Source organism: Ictalurus furcatus, chromosome 16, assembly GCF_023375685.1.
Source record: "Ictalurus furcatus strain D&B chromosome 16, Billie_1.0, whole genome shotgun sequence".
In the NCBI taxonomy this organism is placed as follows: domain Eukaryota; kingdom Metazoa; phylum Chordata; class Actinopteri; order Siluriformes; family Ictaluridae; genus Ictalurus; species Ictalurus furcatus.
Window position 1 is genome coordinate 16,787,054 of NC_071270.1, and position 18,486 is coordinate 16,805,539.

Consider the following 18,486-nt stretch of genomic DNA (forward strand, 5'->3'; position numbering starts at 1 on the left):
GCCCCCACTGTTCCGGAACTGGCTCTGGATCCACCACAACCTTCACTAGGATAAAGCACTTACTGTAGATGAATGGATGATTAAACTCACGTTATTGAAATGTTTTACTTTTAATGCAATGCTAATAACACCACTGTATATGCTATAATTGTGTAAAAACATTCACCTTCTCTCAACATGACAAAGCATAATAAGGATGTTAGTCAGCGTTTTAAGAATATACACTACAAAAAGATCAGGCAACTTTTTGTCAATATTCAACTGTAAAGTTTTGGTGAACCTGTGCTTGCTCGGGTCTCATTTTCCTGTTCTTTGCTGACAGGAGTGGAACCCGACGTGGTCTTCTGCTGTCAAAGCCTCAAGTTTTTACATAATGTGCCTTCTGAGATGCTTTTCTGCTCATCGTGGTCGTAAAGAGTGGTTATTTAAGTTACTGTAGGGTTTTTTTTCTGTCCGCTCGAACCAGTCTGGCCATTCTCCACTTACCTTGCTTGTTGACAAGGCAGAACTGGATATTCACAGCATTCTGTGTAAGCTCTGGAGACTTTTGCGTGTGAAAATCCCAGTTGAGGGGCAGTTTCGGAAATGCTCATATCAGCCCATCTGCCACCAACAACCATGCCATGGTCAAAGTCACTGAGAGCACATTTTCCTATTTCCATATTTTCAGAGGTAGGATGTGAACAATAACTGAAGCTTTTGACCTGTATCTGCATGATTGTGTATGTACATTGCGCCTGTGCCACACGACTGGCTGATTGGATAATTGCGTGACTATGCAGGGATACAGGTGTTCCTATTAAAGTGGCCTGAAAGTGTAGGCGGTTTAGTTGCATGAGAAAGCACGGAATTTATGATTTTGGTATTTTTAAAAGCCCAAATTCTGTCCACTCGCCCAAACAAACACATTTTACTCCGTACAATCCAATGAAAACCCGCCCAGTCTGGCAGCAGTGTGAGAGACTCTCCCGGATCCGTAGGCGTCAGTACAGCGGATAAACATGTCGTCTGATTCCCTCAGCTCCTGTTTCTGTTCCACACACCGATGCTGTAAGTAAACAACATTTTATCTTTTGCACCATATAGACTGTTTGTTGGAATAACTGCTTTTCATGTAGAGATTAGAATGAAGTGTGGTCGTCAGTGAGTATCGGTTTGGGTACACACTGGGGGGGGGGACATCATATGAACTCGTTTAAACGTGAAAGCTGGGCAAGTGAACTTGAGTTCAGAGATTTTAAAAAAATTCTTTGTGTGTAATTTTTTTCTTTGTATCAAAATGTGTATTTATTTATGTATTTATTTATTTATTTATTTATTATTTTATATTTTAGTATTACAGTACTACCCGTTTATGTCTGAGGGTGCGTTCACAGGCTTCAGACATTGAATGGGCGTATAAGCTATCAATTTAAACAGCACAACTCTAACCACAACTTTAAATTAAATTAAGCAGTACTCCTGCGGTTGACTCGAGTTATAAATATACACTTTATGAGCTCACTAACAAGGGAGTTAAGTCTAAAGTAGAATCCATCTCTTTTAAAGACAGAAGAGTAAAAAGGCTCAGTCTCCAAATGTATAAATAAAGCACAATGAGACTATCCTTACATAGAGTAATATAATCCATTTCTGGATCTCCTGTACAATATATGTTTTGTAAGGGCATTTGTTCATGGTGAACTGATTCACACAAACATCTACATTGTGTGTGTGTGTGTGTGTGTGTGTGTAGTAGATGGAACACTGGAGATGGAGAGCTGATGGTTGTGTATTTTCACTGGACATCGGACAAGCTGGAAAATTGGAATCACTGGTTTGGGGAACAAACCTGACTCTGATGCGTTCATTCCTGAGGCCAGAAATGTTCAGAAAGTATCAAGTATATGGATCACAAGGAACCCCCAAAATATGAGGACTGGTGCTGAGTCAAGTGGAAAAAGAGCAGCAGAGTTTTCAACGCATGAATCAAACCACTTGGGCTGGATGTAGATATTTACGTAAGTACAAAGTGGAGAAAACTGTAGCAGAGACTGTTAATCTAAAAAGATCATGCTCTTTATAAGGACTTGTTGAATTATTTATCCTATTTACTAGCTTCACTGATATTTTCTTTGTCTAATAGTGCATTTTTGACAATATTATTAAGGAGACTCTTTTTATCTGTGCGTGTCTTGAGATGGTAATAGCAAAAACTGAAATAAAGCATCTTGTAAAACTGTTGCTAATGTCTACTTTTACTTTCTGTTGGAATAGTATGTAACTTACAGGGCTGTTTGAATATCTAAAAAAAAAAAAAAAAAAAAAGGTGATGTTGAGCAAGCAAGAAAGAGGACACATGCGTCGGAATGACACAGGGTTTCACCCCACTCATGCAATTTTTGCTCCAGCTCCTTCTTATGGGGTTTGGTAAGTAGACCCACTAAGATTTAAATAAGGATTGTAATGATATCCAAAATTAAGTTTAGCTGTAATTCCTTTATCCATGCCTATATAAATTCATTGTGCATAATCGTTTATTTCTAGGTATATAATTATGCAACCTGATATCACATATTTGTCCAGGATAAGCAGTCCTCAGTGTTCTTTAGTAGAGCAAACTTAGATAGGAAGAGAAGGGAGGGAGTGTTTTTCCTGCCTGCTTTTCCGTTGGTATATATTTTTTTTTCTTGGGAAGTGACCTATGTGTAGTGGCATTCGTAAATCACAATGACTTGCTCAAGTGAATGTAGGGTCTCAGAGCCTATTGTCTAAAGGTTACTGAGTGTTTTGGAAGGGAGGTGGGGGATAGAGTACATACAGTATGTGGCAATAAGTGTTGAATAGACAAATATAATTTCCTGTTTATGGTAGATGTAAAGCAGTTCAGTTCAATTCAATAGTGCTTTTGACAATAGACATTGTAACAAAGCAACTTTACAGAAATAAATGTAAATTTAGAGCCCTAATAATGAGCTAGCTGGAGGTGACACTGGCAAGGAAGAGTTCCCTGAGATGACATGAGGAAGAAACCTTAAGAAGAACCAGACTGAAAAGTAAACCGATCCTCTGTTGGGTGACATCAGATAGTGGGACTATAGATCATAACTCTTATACATATGTATACTATAAATCCACCAGTACTAAGTGTATTGAAAGGATGTTCAGTATGGGCACAATGTAAATGTGACCTGACACAGGACAGTCTTCATGATCACAGCAGCAGTTCTTATGTACAAGTCCATAGTATAAAGGTGAGATCCACTGAAGCAAGGGTAAGACTAAAGGATAAGGTTAGGGTTAAGGTAAGGTATAACTGAATTATACCTTCTGGAGATATCAATTTAAGGAAAGTTCATGAGGAAATAATAGTTCAACAATCAAACATCTTAAATGTTTTATAACTTAGACTGTAAATGTCAATAAATTAGACTGCATATTTTCATCATTCTGTATCAATTGGTTTAATTTACGAGCTGTGTCCCTTTTAATTTTTTGCACTCTTATCCTTTCACTTTGTGTTTTTTTTTTTTGTGTGTGTTTTCCATTTTCAGCAATGGCTGGTCTACATCTGTGGCCGTCGGTACATGTTGCTCTAAGCAATGCCAGTGTTTTTGTCACTTACAATGCAGACAGCAACATGACAGACAGTGAACTGTCCATGGATTTGGTCGACCTTGATAAAAATGTAACTGTGCTAACTAGACCTCTGCCATTCAACCAGTCAGCGGGCATTCTAGAGTTTGACTGCACGTACTTCCTATATGCTGGGAACTTCAGCTTTAGATTAGACCAAATGGGGCACCAGGGTGCACTGAAAAGTACCTCCAGCTGGTGGAGCCCAGTACTACGCATCCAGTGGCCCACTTTCCACTTTGGAGTGGAACGTGCTAACAACAACCACAACTCTGGGGCATTTCAGGTTTCTGTGTCTACCAACCTTGACTTCCATGTCTGCCTGAACAGCAACTCATCCCTCTACCTAGAGGTCAGCTACATGGAGCACAACCAGATTGGGAAGAACACCATCAACAAGGTGCAGAAACGAACGACACACAACATCCAGGTTGTGAAGTCTCAGCATGTGGACCTCCAGTGTGCCTCCCTGCTGACTGAGGCTGGCTTCATCCAAGTAGCTCTCAAGTCCCATTATACCCAACAGGACATCAAATCCTCAGGACCACTCTATCTGTCTCGCATCTTCTCCTACAAGCTTCTGGTTGAGAACCTCTACAAGAGTGGTTGTGAGGGCACAGTGTCTGTCCGCCTGCTCTCTCCACCCTGCACGGTCACCACAGGGAAAGTGTTGCTGTATAAGGAGGCCAGTGCTGCTCCAAAGCAGGAAAATCTCTCTCAGCTTGCCTTTCACTTTCTCACCGGAGGGGAGAATGAGACCGAGTTTAATTGCTCGCAGTTTGATGTCGGCCAGAAAAAGTACTGCTTTCATTATGCACGCATCTACAGTCAGTCCTCCAGTTTGGCACACACATGCATCATTGTGCAAAGAAATGCTGGTGAGATTATTTTTGTTAAGAGTTTTCAGCAGGTCATCTAAATGAATAGAAGTGTATTTCTGTTATAATACAATAATGCTGATATGCCAACACCAACAGCATTATATCCATTGCAGTATTTCTGCTGGCATGCATAATCAGTTCTGCATAACATGTATGTGTGATTTTATTAGTAGACATGTGGGTCCCATGGCAAACATGGAGCGGCTGCAGTGTGACCTGTGGAGAAGGGGTGCGAGAGCGTGTGCGTGAGTGCTTGCTGCCCCCTGGTGGTGGTATGCAGTGCACTGGCATGGTGAGAGAGCAGTCACTCTGCTCCCTTGAGGACTGCACTGGTAAGCCATATCATCCATCCATCCATCTTCTACCGCTTACTCCTTCTTCAGGGTCACGGGGGAACCTGGAGCCTATCCCAGGGAGCATCGGGCACAAGGCGGGGTACACCCTGGACAGGGTGCCAGTCCATCGCAGAGTAGCCATATCATTAATATGCTTATAATATGTGATGATGCATTTCTTCAGTCCTATGTCTTTATTCTTTTGCAGTCTTCAGAAGCTCCAATTTGTATTTGTAGCACATTAATTTCTGGAAATCTAAACCAGTCCTATTGTCTTGTCTCTAGACGTCCTGCCTCCCGTTTCTGTCTCGCCTCCTCCAGCTGTGGACTCCTTTCTCGGAGGAAACCTAGTTGTGTTGGCTGGTATCTCGCTCTGTCTAGCTGTCATCCTGGTCACTATCCTCATCACCGTGTGGAGGAAAGTGTGCCATGCCCCAAAGTGTAGCTCAGCACGGCCTGACTCTATGCATTCTCCCGGTGGACGGAAGAATTCAGATGAGGCTTCTATTTGTGGACGCAGCGTGCAGAGGCCTAGTTTCTCAGAGAGTATGGTGGCAACTGCATTTCCGAAAGGCCAAACATGTCCTGTGTCTATTCGAGCAGCGTCAGACAAGGGGGTACTGGCCTGTCAGCAGAGTTTCCTCCTCCCCATGCCCTTACCCCAGGATCCTGACCGGCTGTCCCCCTCTGGTCAAAAGATTCTTCCCCCCATTTTTGGGTACCGTTTGGCACAGCAACAGCTTAAGGAAATGAAGAAGAAGGGGCTTAAAGAGGACACACGAGTCTATCTTGTCTCCCAGAGTCCTGTTGATGACACCATGGTGGAGGCCACAGCCTCAACATCTGCTGCTCTTACACCAGTGCCTCAGGACCTGGAAAGTCAAGAAGAAGTCAATATCAGTCACCTCCGCAAATCCCCTTTCACAGAGCCCACAAGGCCTCACAGAAACTCTGCCACTCTGCCTGACAGACTGAGCCCAAAGGTGGACCTTATGTTGGCCACACCAAAAGCTATGTTTAGTGATCGGGACAGACGACAAGAACGCACTGCAGACTGGGTGGCAATGGTGGAACGAAACCGACTCAATTTTTCTAAGAATCCGAACTTCAGGAGGACATCTAGCTTCAATGAGAGCAACCTGCAGCACTTACCTAAGCCACAGCCTTTTAGGGAGCGGAGCATGACTCAGGTGACCCCCCGCCAGCACCCAGAGGGCAGCTGTAGAACCAGAAACTGGGAGCATCCAATACCTGAGCTGGAGGACTGGTCTCAGACTAAATATAGGATACCTGACAGTTCTAGTGACCACAGGCAGCAACCATGGGTAGATATGCCTTCCTTCTCGAAATCCAAACCCACAATGGTTCATTCAGGGACTTCAGTACCAACAAAAAATCGAGTAACAGACAGTCATGGAGTGGGCTGGGCCTCATCTTTTGGGATGGATCGAGTAGAAAGGGCAGAACAAAATTGGAATAGGAGAGGTCCATCACCCATCCAGAGGAACATTTTGGCAAGGAAGTTGCGAGAAGCGAATTCATCAACCAACAACCACAGACAGAGAAGTTCCACCTTTTCTAGCTCTGATCAGAGCAGGGGCCGATTCCGAAGCCTCCCACTCTCTGCGGACTACAGCAGCTCCTCCTATGGTCTGACTGAGGATGAGCAACGAATGATGGACATTTCTGGATATCTGGGAGAAGAGGACGGGACAGGAATAATGAAAGACCTCAGACTCACCTGATAATATCCGAGAATGTCCAGATCAAAAACTCCAGAGCTGAATTCCCCCAATTTAATGTTTCTCTAGTTGTTGTGGTTTGCATTTTAAAACTACAAGAGCCTTTTTTTTAGAGCCTTTATTTGGGAATGACCATTTTGGGAACAAGTTTTATGATTAGCTGAATAATGAATAATTTATTAATTTTGTGTTTAAATTTCATTTTATGTTCCTTAGTAATCTATTAACATCACAAATCATATAAAATGTGCAGTGTAGAAATTTTATTTTCAGAACATTCACTGTGCTTTGAAGATATTTAGTGTTATTGGCACCTGATGTAAATAACCAGTAAATGTAAGTATTCTTACTTTAATGCTGCCATAAAATCATGTTGAACATTTTAACAGATACTGTATAAAACACCAAGCTGGGTTTATCAAGTAAATGGGTAAACAATCAACAAAAAAAAACTAGGGTTATTAAATTTTTCACTGCATTAAATAGTATATTGCAGCAACTTGATTAGTCTTTAAATCCATCTAAATTACAATATATAAGCAATATTTAATCTAAGAATAAATGCTTTTATATTTGTTTGTAAATGGAAAATAAGCTATTTTAATATCTTTTCTTGGAAATTTTGCAGGATTACTGCATATTAATTTTGTTTTAGTGTATCCAAATTAAAAGAATGTAATCAATCTGGCTGTAGTCTAAAGGATAATTCAGAGTAGTTTAAACTGTGGGAGTCTCTTTACACTGGAACAATGTCTCCGCTCATACACAGGCAAGCAATGTTCTGTATGCATTGTAAATAAATTTCTTTCATGTTTATCAGTCTGTATATTTGTTAAATTTTTATCTCTGTTGTTCTGCATGTAAATGTAGACCATGTGTGGTTTTTAAAACTAGAAAGTGCAGTGTTCGAATGTAGGGGGGTGTATGTATATCATGTGATCCAAATGTCCTTAGATATATCTGACATTTAGCTGGTCCCCATTAGGAAATCTACTTTTAAAAAAAAACAAACAAAAAAAAAAAAAACTGCAGCTTTTATTTAAAAAAAATATTTAAAAAAAGAAGAAAAAAACCTAAAAGAGCCAAATGTTTTCCTTTTGCTTACTGAGGTTAGGGGTAGGGTTAGCTATAGATATAAATATTGTTAATTAGCTGTATTAAGAATTGTGTGAACAGAAGGTATCCATAATGATAGTATGACATGTGTGTGACTGTTCTGGTACTGTTCAGATAAAGTTCATATGCATAGAAAGGTACATTTTTATCATAAATGGCATTTCATACAGGCAGCTTGTTTACTAGATCATTTTACACTTCAAAAAGCAAAGGAATGCTGTAGTATATCTATGATCCACATGCATGCTAACTGTAGGTTATACTGAATGATCTACTGCAATCTCTGCTTTTGCTAAATGTTTGGATTGCATAATGGTGCAGCATAAATTCACTTCTCATGACATAAAGCATACACATTAAAAAAAAAAAGTGTAATGTTTTAGATATTGGGTTCTGCTCCACTTCCCAGGCTGTCCATAAACGCTGTAGGTCGCACCTTCATGCTTGTGTGTCTGAGGGAGTACCAGAACCCTCTCCAGGTGCTCCACACCACCCCATTGTCATGCTTTGCTGTGTACTTCCCTCCTTGATAAAACTTTCCATTCAAGTTGGCAGCATGGCACCTAAAGAAGAGCAAATAATTCTGTAAGTGCTATTAATGAATAATTAGTATGAATATGCATCATCGGCAAGTAACGTTCTGAACCTGTGATGAAACTGTAATGGAGAATAAGTATGAATATGCATCTGCAACCGTTATACAAGATCGTATGCTTTTTGTACCTTACCTGTTGTACCACCAGCCTCCCATGTTCTCTACAGCACAGTTTCCTTGCAGGTAGCGATCATTATCCTGTTTTTTTGTGCTAAACTGCATGCCACTGTGGGAGGCAGACCACTGCTCCACCATACTGCTCCCGCCAGACAAGGCATCTCCAGCCCGGCCACTGTACACGCCAAAGTATAGCCTGTACTTATCCTGTGTGTAGAGGGTAAAAAAATTTGAGATAACACTATTTTAGGGACTGCACACACTACAAATGCAATGTTATTATAAGTATTATATGTTTTGTTTTTTGATAATGACGACAGGATATGAAGGCTTACCTTTTCATCTGCCACTTTGAAGTTGTCGTACATCGCATATGATTTTTCTCCATTCCAGTCCATCAGATCAATCTTCATTACCTTCTCACCTTCATGGAATATACACATAACCTAAATCTTTTCCATGAACATGGGATAAAATGTTTTAAAGATTAACCAACAGCAACCTACCTCTGTAAAGCAAGGAGTGAATGTGATCATTGCCCAGCCAGAACTCATCTTTTCTTGATTTGAAATGACCAAAACCATTCTTATATTCCTCCCAGTCTCTGGAAAGAATGCATTCCAGTAATTGGTTAATAGTTACTGTTATGTGTTATGTTGCATGACCACATCCAATCATCATGCTGTATTGTAATTTAATACTTAATTCGAGATTTTTTTTCTTTTATATTCCTTAAATTGAAATCCTTCTCCCAAAGACAGCCAAGATTCATCTGCTGGACTGTTTCAAAATGCCCAGTCAGGCACAAATTCTGAGGAAGATACTTATTCCTCCAATGTTATAATGTTCTCTGTTTTCCTCCAACCACCCTAAAGCACCCGAGTAGGTGGATTGGCAATGCTAAATTGCTCCTAGGTGTAAATGAATGTCCAAATGTATGTGCGTATGGTGCAATGTGATGGACTGGCATCTTTCTGCCTTACACTAAGTGTTCCTGGCTTCTAAGTATTCAAGGCTCCAGAACGGCCACAACCCAGATCAGGATAAAGTGGATACTGAAGATGGATAACTGAAAGAATGAATGAATGAAAAACATTTGAAATTCTTGTTTGTCAACCGCTTCACCAAATTCCCATTAATGGTGAAGAAGCGTCATAGCCTACCTATTGAAATCCACTTTACCGTTGCAACGTTTCTGTACCACGGTCCAGCCTCCTCCATCTTCCATGTCGCAGTACACAAGAAAAGGCTCGAGAGTTGTATCTGGTCTGATCCGGTAGAACCCGCTCTCAGGTCTGAGCCTGTCAAACAGCTCAGAGCAGTCTGGAGAAAAAAACACAACCAAAGTACATAACTCCCTTGTATAATTACAGTAGTCTGATTCTACACTATACCCCATCCAGGGCCATCTCATAGGATGGGTGAAAAGGTACTGTAGTCTGCCATAAATTTATAGCAATCTTTCTGCAATCAGCAAGAAAAATGCTAGAGCACTACTAAGAATTGAAATAATTTTTAACTCATTATTTTATTGTCACTGTTATAAAGTACTCTTCTATTCCTCAAACGCTGGTTATGTTTGTTTCTATAGTTTAATTGTATGTCTGCACCACAGATGTTAGCCACGTTCATTTATCCCTGAACATGCCACAAAAACATTGGCCTGGGCCCTGCACACCACTTGAGATAGCACTGACCCCATCTGTCATCTTTTCCCTTTATTCAGCACCTCGATTGTTAACTTTTTTACTTTAATATTACTTTAATGTTACTATTTAGTGACTTTGTTACTTGTAATCAGTACCAGTGAGGGTCGATTGCCCTCTTATATATTACATGCAGATAGCTAAGATTGATATCATTGTATAATCTATACTTGGGCTTGTACCACTTTCTGAAAGCTTCATGCAGTATAGAAATACAAAAGAGGCAAAAAACAATGGGTAAGCATAACACCTCTATCATGAACCAGGAGGTTTCCTCCCGTGCTTGGCAGGGTTGGTAGGGCCGTGTTGTCTCGTTTTGATTCTGCTGCAGGTCTGAAGCGGTGGTGCGTACGCAGGTACATCAGTTTCCAGTCCCCAATTATCAGCTCATAATTAAGTTTCTGAATGCTCTTTTTCAGCTCCAACAACTCCAAAGGACATTCATCCCCTGTCTCAATTAACCAAAAAATGGATTATGGATATTTTGTAATTTCTATAATTACTAAATATATTGAAGTTTCTGAAACTTAATTTCTATGCACACATACATATTATAACAGATTTAAAACAATAGATACATAAAGGAACAGGTTTAATTTACAACCCTAAAGGTTTCTTTGGTTTATCCAATGAGGGAACCCTTAAAGGTTCTATGCAGAAATATTAAACAGAGAGTTTTCTTTTTATAGAGGGTGCCAAAGAGATCCCTAGTGGGAAGCCTGGAACCCTTAACTATACAAAGAATCATTGGGGAAACCTTGTTTAGTTTTTCTCATGGCAGAAACATTAGTTTCTGCATATGCCTAGAGTGAAGTCATGTAAATTGGGCCATCAGGTAAAATAGCCAAGATAAAAAAAATATATACACATACATACCAGTATATTAGTTTTATATAAGATGAGCCATCTCACTTAATGTTAGTAAAACTATTCAAATATTAGGCTATTTCTCAGTTATATGACTGGTATACTGATGAAAATGTATATTGATAAAAATAAAAAATAAACATATGATAGATGTATTTGTTTGAGCTAAGATTAGCCACCTCACTTAAGTTAGTTGGTATGTATTTTTATGGTTCTTGTTATTAAGACTTATTCAAATATTAAAACATTAAAAATACAAACCTGGATATGTCAAATTATTAATTTAGGTTATATTTTGTTATTACTGGATTTTAATATAATGGCTGTCTAATTTTATTTCCCTATTCAGTTGTTTATAGGTGATTCTGTTGAATGGTTTTAACTCCCCCCAAATCCACATTCTTCATTCATACAAAGCACCACAAGTATATTTCATTTAAACACAATTTCTTATGTTAATGTCAACTCAAACTAAAAAATAAAGAAATAAAAAATATGCATTGCATTATTGAGAATGATAGATTTGTCACTGAACAGGTGGCCCATTTTACTAGATCATAGTAGGCTTGTCCTGGACTGTGATATCATCTATGATTCTAAAATTACATTTAGTGTTTAAATTTATTTAAATTTATGTTATTAACTATTTTCAGCATAGACCCAGCTTAATATCAACATACATTTGAAAGTCATAGATGATTGGCAAAAAATAGCCCAATTTACCTAATTTTACCCTTTTGGAATAACACTTGATATAGCCATTTTGTCAGAGCAAAAGCAGCAACCAAAAAACAATATTTCTTACCGAGCCACCTGATGGAAGAGTTCCAAAGAACACCATCAAAAGGAGAATCACAGCTGACATGACCACGAAATCAGAAAACTCCAATTTCAAAACCAAGGAAGTTCTGCCACAATTTTAATGGCTTTTTAAAAGGTTAAATGTAGTTCCTTTAAGATAGTCAAGACTCCAATGGCAGTAGAAACAGTAGACTGTTTTTAATATGCGTACTGCTAGCTTCATTTCCAGGAGCTGTACTCCACATGCTGATTCCTCAGGAGTGAAGACCTTCCACGCTTTTATTTCTATTATTTATAGGATCGGTTCGTTCCGCATGGTCTACATTAAATCCAGAGAAAGTGTTACACCACTTTTCCATTCCTTACATTCCACTGGCCCTTTTTTCTCTGAAAAACAAACTAAAATGGATACTGTGAACTTATGAATTTGAATCATCAAATTCTATTACTATTACAGTCACTGAAATAGTTTTTAAAATATAAGTCCAAAGATTCATATTCTGAAAAAACGCACATATATTTCACATGAATTCTGTTAATTTGTGTTTTCAATTCAATTAAATTCAATTTTGCTTACATAGCACTACTGTTGGCGAATAATGTTGGTTTTGTTGTGCTAGCATGTGTCATAACTTCCTAGCATGATATGATATGCTAGTTATGATACGCTACGACCTTCTAGTAATTTGCTAGAGATGACAAACACATGTTGTTAGGGTGTACAACTTTTATGTCTGATGGTGAACCTATTCAGGCCATGTACAAGTAGGGCTAGTCATTTTGTCCTTTTCTATGGATGCAGATTAATATTTTGGCCCAACCCTAGACTGCCACCCCAATAAAGACTTTAGGTTTAACTTGGTCAACCCACTGTAAAATGTCTAGCGATACGCCTGCTAACAACTCAAAACATACTGTTTGGTTTGCATGCATTACATATCTAAATAAACATTAATAAACTATATCTGGAGTTTACATCAAATCGTATTTATACTGATAACATACTCATAATTAACCCCCTTCACCTATCATTTCTATGGAGAGTCTTTTGAGGACTTATATGAACTGCAAATCCTACCAAATTGTGCATGGTACTGTGGTTTGGACAATGAGCAGTTTTGTTTTTGTGTTTTTTTTAAAGTCAGGAGTGAAGGTGCTTGTGGGACTATACCTGGTCAATGTTTGATAGATACAATCAGTAATAAAAACGTAAAGCAATGTAAAAAACTGTAATAAAGTTGGTTGGATGTTCGATATTCGCGGAAATGCGGAAATTAAGGGACCGTCTCTAAAGTTACATACGTCATTGTTAAACACGTTTCCAACTTCAATAGCATTTGAAGGGAATGACTTAGTCATATAACCAACAGTAAAGTGTTCATCTAGGTGTCAGCTATAATACACACCTCTTAGATTTTTTATATTTATCAAAATAAACTACTAAATCATATATATAGTTTGTCATGTATTTTATCACTGCATGGGCCCATACACAAAATATACCATATTTTAAAGCTCAATAGCATTTGAAGGGAATGACCTACAGTCACAAAACCAACTGAAAAGTGTTCATCTAGGTGTCAGGTACGAGAAACACAAAATAAGCTATTAAATCATGTGTAAATTAGACATGAATTTCACTGCAGAATGGGCCCATACACAAAATATACCATTTTTTAAAGCTCATTAGCATTTGAAGGGAATGACTTACAGTCACAAAACTAACAAGAAGAGCAATAGGCCAAGAGATCACAAACTCAAAGACCAGCAAAGCATCGTTCAAAGTATTTTGATCCACCAAAAGCAGTGCCCCAACCAAAAAGACACAAGACAAAGCAAATATCTGAGGATCATTCAGAGGACACATCAGCCCAGGTATTATGCAGTTCTCAATCATGTCATAAAGCGTTTGTTCACATTAATTCATACCACCTTTTATATTATATTCAAATATCCCATTGCAGATCCAAGCTCTGTGGTCTAAGAAAGCATGTGAGATAGTCATTGCCGTCACACAGTCAAGGACCTGCATCATTCAGAGCTGAAAACACTCCAGCCACATAAATGGCTGGTGGGGGACGTAAGAAAAAAAAATAATTCATACCTTTGGGAAATGCATTGCTCTTATGACAATTGAAAAATAATCTGTGAACATAGAGGAATATATTAACTTGTGTAAAAATGACAATGTTAAGCCATTGTTGAGTATATTGAATAAATGTTAATGAGACACTGGATGAGGTAACTATAATTTATTTTTTATCTTTTGTTCTTAGACAATCCAATGCTATTTTCAAGTGGTGGTGAATAACAGAGACCAGGGACACAAGATTTTTATACTAGATCACTACACAGCAAGTGTTATACTTTATGGAGAACGAGATGAAGTACGGAGAAACAGTCTCTCAAAGGTAAAGATTATCTTTATCTTTAATTATCTTTAATAATTGAATTGAATTCAATTTTATTTGTATAGCGCTTTTAACAATGGACATTGTCTCAAAGCAGCTTTACAGAAACAAACACAGCATACAGATTTTAAGTGTGTGAATTTATCCATAATAGTTTAAGACAGTTACATAACAATGAAATGTCATAAGTGTTTTATTTTTTTATTTCAGGTGGACTTTGATGACTACGGGGGAATGATAAGTTTCCTGAATGTCAACGGGAATCATTGGATATTTTTGGTGAACACATTTTATTTAATATAAAATTATATTTTTTAATATACTTTTTTAATATACATGAGACACTGTTATATTACTCTATTCTATAGAGAATGTTCATAATTTGGTTGGCTTGAAAAATCACATTGAATAAATGTTCAGATGAGCCAAGACTATCCAAACACCAACCATCACAATTCAAAAATAAACTAACCCGTAGCTGCGGGAGTTTCCTCCGGGTACTCCAGTTTCCTCTCCCATTCCAAAGACATGCGTTGTAGGCTGATTGGCATTTCCAAATTGTCCGTAGTGTGTGATCGTGCCCTGTGATGGATTGGTACCCTGTCCAGGGTGTACCCCGCCTTGTGCCCGATGCTCCCTGGGAGAGGCTCCAGGTTTCCCATGACCCTGAAAAGGATAAAGCAGTATAGAAGATGGATGGATGGATGGATGGACTAACCCATACAAGGCCATATGCTTTTCACTGTGTCTACACCACACACAAGAGTCTGGAATAGTTGAATGTATGAATGAATGAATTCATTAATCCATCAATCCATCCATCCATAATTTTAACTTTCAGGCCAGACTTTTCCAAACCAACCTCAAAGTTTTTCTACAAAACTTTGTTTTGTAGTTTCATTCTAGTTTCATCTATTTTTTTTTTATCTTGCACAGTATCTCCATGCAGCATCCAGCCAGGTGTTTATGGTAGACCCAGCAGGACATGATGAAGAAGCAAAATCCATGCATGCAGCCACTAGATTTCAGTAATATTTTTAGCTTGTTATATACTGTACTTACAAAGATGAGTTACAAATTAGAAAAAAAAAAGCCTGACTGTGAGAAGAGGCTCACTTCTTTGTGATGTGTTTTCTTGTCACAGCATATTGAACGGTGAATGATATGCTGTGTCCTTGTGTCCTTTTCTATCACCGGATGTTTAGTAAATTAAACAAAAAATGTGATTTTGGACCAAACTGTCAGCGCTCTCCAGTATCATCTTGAAAATGTAAAAATTTAGAAATATATTTTGAAAAAAATCATGTTCTATCCCTCCTGTTGGTGTTCCAGAGACTTGGCATACCTCTTGAAGATCTCTGGATCCTTAACAATTATTTTTGTAAGAATAAAATGACAAGCTTCAAGTCTTTTACATTGTGTAAGTATACTAGTCTTCTCATAAGGTTTTTTTTTTTTTTTTTAAATGCTGTCAAATCCTTACAATAATTTTACTTATTAACTTTTACTATAAGTAGCAAGCAATTCACAATAAATGTTAAGTGTCACGTGAGTGAGATATGTAAAGACAATAATTACCATATACTACATATATAGGAAATTAGTAGTAATAGTAATAATGTTTTAATGCTTAATGTTATCCTGTCAATCATTCTGATTCGCTTAACACACTTTTTTCCAAACATTTTGTGTTTTAAGCACTAAAGGAAAATGGATAATGTTGCCTTTCTAATAATATCATTATATTTATATGGCCTGTAAAGAGAACGGAGAGCACAATGCAGAACATTCGTTTAAATTGACTAACAAAGTGGGTCTCTTAAATAAAAAAAGATTCACAACAACATTTAGTGTTTGGATTTTGTACTAACATTTGGTAAAAATATGGTTAAAAGGATGAACCTTAAAGTAGTTTAAATCACAAGAATGTGTTTTTATTGGTTTTGGGGCCTTTTTTGCTTTATTGGGGTAGGGATAGTAGAGAATTGACAAGGCAATATAGGATAGAAGAGTGGGGGAGTGATCGGGAAAATACCCTATGAGCTGGGAAACGAACCCTTCACAGTAGGAGAGAAGCAATTGATTTGTCACCTTTCTCTACATTTAGACTCAACAAAGATTTAACAAATAAATAGGTTTTTACATGAAGAATGGTCATGATTTTCTTTATTTACACTGCCTAGAGAGTACTTCAAGATGAGAAGAAACTGTCTCAGTAAATGTGACTGGGTGGATATAAAATGGAATGGAGGACAAATTAACCATTCCACAAAATAGGACTAGTACAGATGTGGAGTGTTTGTCATGCAGGTTGGATTTCCTCATTAAATTGTACGACATAAAGAAAAACAACGAGTTTATCTTATAATAAACTCTGACACAGTTCTTATGAATTTGTGGAGCAGAATGATGATTTACTTCAGTCTTGTAAGAACCCTGGAGTGTACCTAGACAACAAACCAGAATGGAGCGGGTAATTTCAGGCTCAGGCTCAGGCTCTTCAATGTTTGTTCAATGTAGATTATGCAAATAGTGTATTGAATATGATTAATGGATTTAGATGTATGTGTTTTGTTTGTTTGTATGTATGGCTGCTGTGGTGAAACAATCTCCCATGGACAATAAAAAAACGTTACCTTATCTTGTTTTATGTACATGGCAAAAGAAGTTGTTGGTGCATTTCCAAATATCCCTTGCCATTTGACTATAAATTCATCCAAGGAGCGCATGGAACATCTGTGACTGACAATGGCAGAGGAACTTCTGAAAACCTCAGGTAATTTATTACTTGAACAAAAACGCCTGTCATTTAGACTATGGTATAAAGTATAGATTTTTATCACAGAAAAACCACACATGTTGTAACATCATACTAAGAATTAGTATTAAGTAGTAAACATATGGTAATGCTATTTACAGTATGTACCATTTGCCAACAGAGCTAACATATGCATGTTTTCAGTATTCAAGAGGGGGCATTACTGCTCATTATGTGCTGCCTCAAAATCCCCAGGTAGTGGTGCAAAAAACATTTTGGGTGGGTAATGTAGCAATGGTTATAAAATTTTTATGGGTACACCATTTTGTTTAAAAGTGTGTGTTGAGTGTGTAAGAGAGTGAGTGAATGAAAGCGAGAGACTGAGAGAGAGGGTGAGAGAGTGAGAAAGAAACTTATTGATTACTGAGCAATTTGATAAGATTACTATGATCATTTTTCAGATTGAATGTCATGGCTGCAACAGGTGGTTTCATGTGGCATGCCTTTCTATGTCAGAGAAGCAGTTCAAAAGGGCTCAAAAGGTTGACTGGAAGTGCTGCCAATGTAACTAATTTTGAATTCCTTTGGCTCCCATCCACAATCTAAACATCCATCCATCCATCCATCCATCTTCTACCACTTACTCCTTCAAACATGTACAGGAATAAATTAAAAGAAAACAAATAAAAATGTTTGAAATATTAAAACATTTGTGGATCATCATTTCTTTTAATTATTTCATTAATAAGACATCTATTTTTTGAAGAAAACCATTCAATCCATTACAGGTCATTTTAACCCCCTTTATGCATTCGTGGAGGTTTTTTTTGGTTCATGCATTGTAGGGTTAAATATCAAAAATCTAAAAGGTGTGTCTCATACCTGACACCTAGATGAACACTTTACAGTTGGTTGTGTGACTGTACATCATTCCCTTCAAATGCTATTGAGCTTTAAATAATGGTATATTTTGTATATGGGTACATGCAGTAATAAAATACATGACAATATTTATATATGATTTAATAGTTTATTTTGATAAATATCAAAAATCTAAAAGGTGTTTCTCATACCTGACACCTAGATGAACACTGTCCAGTTGGACTGCACGTCATTCCCTTCAAATGCTATTGAAGTTAGAAACGTGTATAACAATGTCGTATGTAACTTTAGAGACGGTCCCTTAATTTCCGCATGTCCGCGAATATCGAACGTCCAACGTCAAACCAACTTTATTCCAGTCTGTGACTAACAATGTCAAGTTTTTGACACAACCTATGAGAATCACTGCACAAGGGGGGGGGGAAACTCTGTTTACACATATTTTATATTCTCATTCCAATGAAATCTTCTTACCTTTCAAAATACTGATTCTTAGCGAGCAAGTCACAAGGTTTTATTTTGTCCTTATTTCCAAAAAGGAAAAAAAAAAAAAAAACCCACAACAGCGCTTTAGAAATGCGAGTCATCTCCCAGCGTTCACCTAAAGGAGTCGATTCGAGGAGTCGACTCGTTTGCAAATGACACATCATCATAGGTATG

General features: G+C 37.8%; 2 protein-coding genes across 7 annotated transcripts; one reads left to right on the forward strand and one right to left on the reverse strand.

The window, feature by feature from the left end:
* The first annotated feature begins 775 nt into the window (after positions 1–775).
* On the forward strand, positions 776–7,387 carry LOC128620878 (thrombospondin type-1 domain-containing protein 1). 3 transcript variants are annotated; one of them, XM_053646235.1, is made up of 6 exons: positions 776–1,050; positions 1,736–2,000; positions 2,257–2,409; positions 3,534–4,493; positions 4,667–4,828; positions 5,117–7,387. In XM_053646235.1, exons 3-6 carry the CDS (start codon positions 2,349–2,351, stop codon positions 6,574–6,576), a joined length of 2,643 nt encoding a protein of 880 aa, XP_053502210.1. In that variant the 5' UTR covers positions 776–1,050; positions 1,736–2,000; positions 2,257–2,348; the 3' UTR covers positions 6,577–7,387. The 3 variants fall into 3 exon arrangements, with proteins under 3 accessions (XP_053502210.1, XP_053502212.1, XP_053502211.1); XM_053646237.1 differs by having other exon boundaries at positions 1,736–2,409; positions 4,670–4,828; XM_053646236.1 differs by having other exon boundaries at positions 1,739–2,409.
* A 202-nt stretch (positions 7,388–7,589) lies between these two features.
* On the reverse strand, positions 7,590–18,479 carry fgl1b (fibrinogen like 1B). Of its 4 annotated transcripts, none has more exons than XM_053646246.1 (8): positions 18,301–18,479; positions 14,659–14,852; positions 10,358–10,555; positions 9,565–9,724; positions 8,908–9,005; positions 8,737–8,825; positions 8,418–8,608; positions 7,590–8,252 (listed from the first exon to the last, which is right to left on the reverse strand). In XM_053646246.1, exons 1-8 carry the CDS (start codon positions 18,477–18,479, stop codon positions 8,069–8,071), a joined length of 1,293 nt encoding a protein of 430 aa, XP_053502221.1. In that variant the 3' UTR covers positions 7,590–8,068. The 4 variants fall into 4 exon arrangements, with proteins under 4 accessions (XP_053502221.1, XP_053502222.1, XP_053502224.1 ...); XM_053646247.1 differs by lacking the exon at positions 18,301–18,479 and adding an exon at positions 18,018–18,047; XM_053646249.1 differs by lacking the exon at positions 10,358–10,555.
* Positions 18,480–18,486: the final 7 nt, after the last annotated feature.

Coding starts and splice junctions, on each gene's coding strand:
- LOC128620878 (XM_053646235.1), top strand. CDS start 2,349: ATGACACAGGGTTTCACCCCACTCATGCAATTTTTGCTCCAGCTCCTT. Junction 4,494..4,666: donor CATTGTGCAAAGAAATGCTG/GTGAGATTATTT, acceptor TGATTTTATTAG/TAGACATGTGGGTCCCATGG. Junction 4,829..5,116: donor CTCCCTTGAGGACTGCACTG/GTAAGCCATATC, acceptor TCTTGTCTCTAG/ACGTCCTGCCTCCCGTTTCT.
- fgl1b (XM_053646246.1), bottom strand. CDS start 18,479: ATGATGATGTGTCATTTGCAAACGAGTCGACTCCTCGAATCGACTCCT. Junction 9,725..10,357: donor CCTCCTGGTTCATGATAGAG/GTGTTATGCTTA, acceptor TTTTTTCTCCAG/ACTGCTCTGAGCTGTTTGAC. Junction 8,826..8,907: donor TCACTCCTTGCTTTACAGAG/GTAGGTTGCTGT, acceptor TATTCCATGAAG/GTGAGAAGGTAATGAAGATT.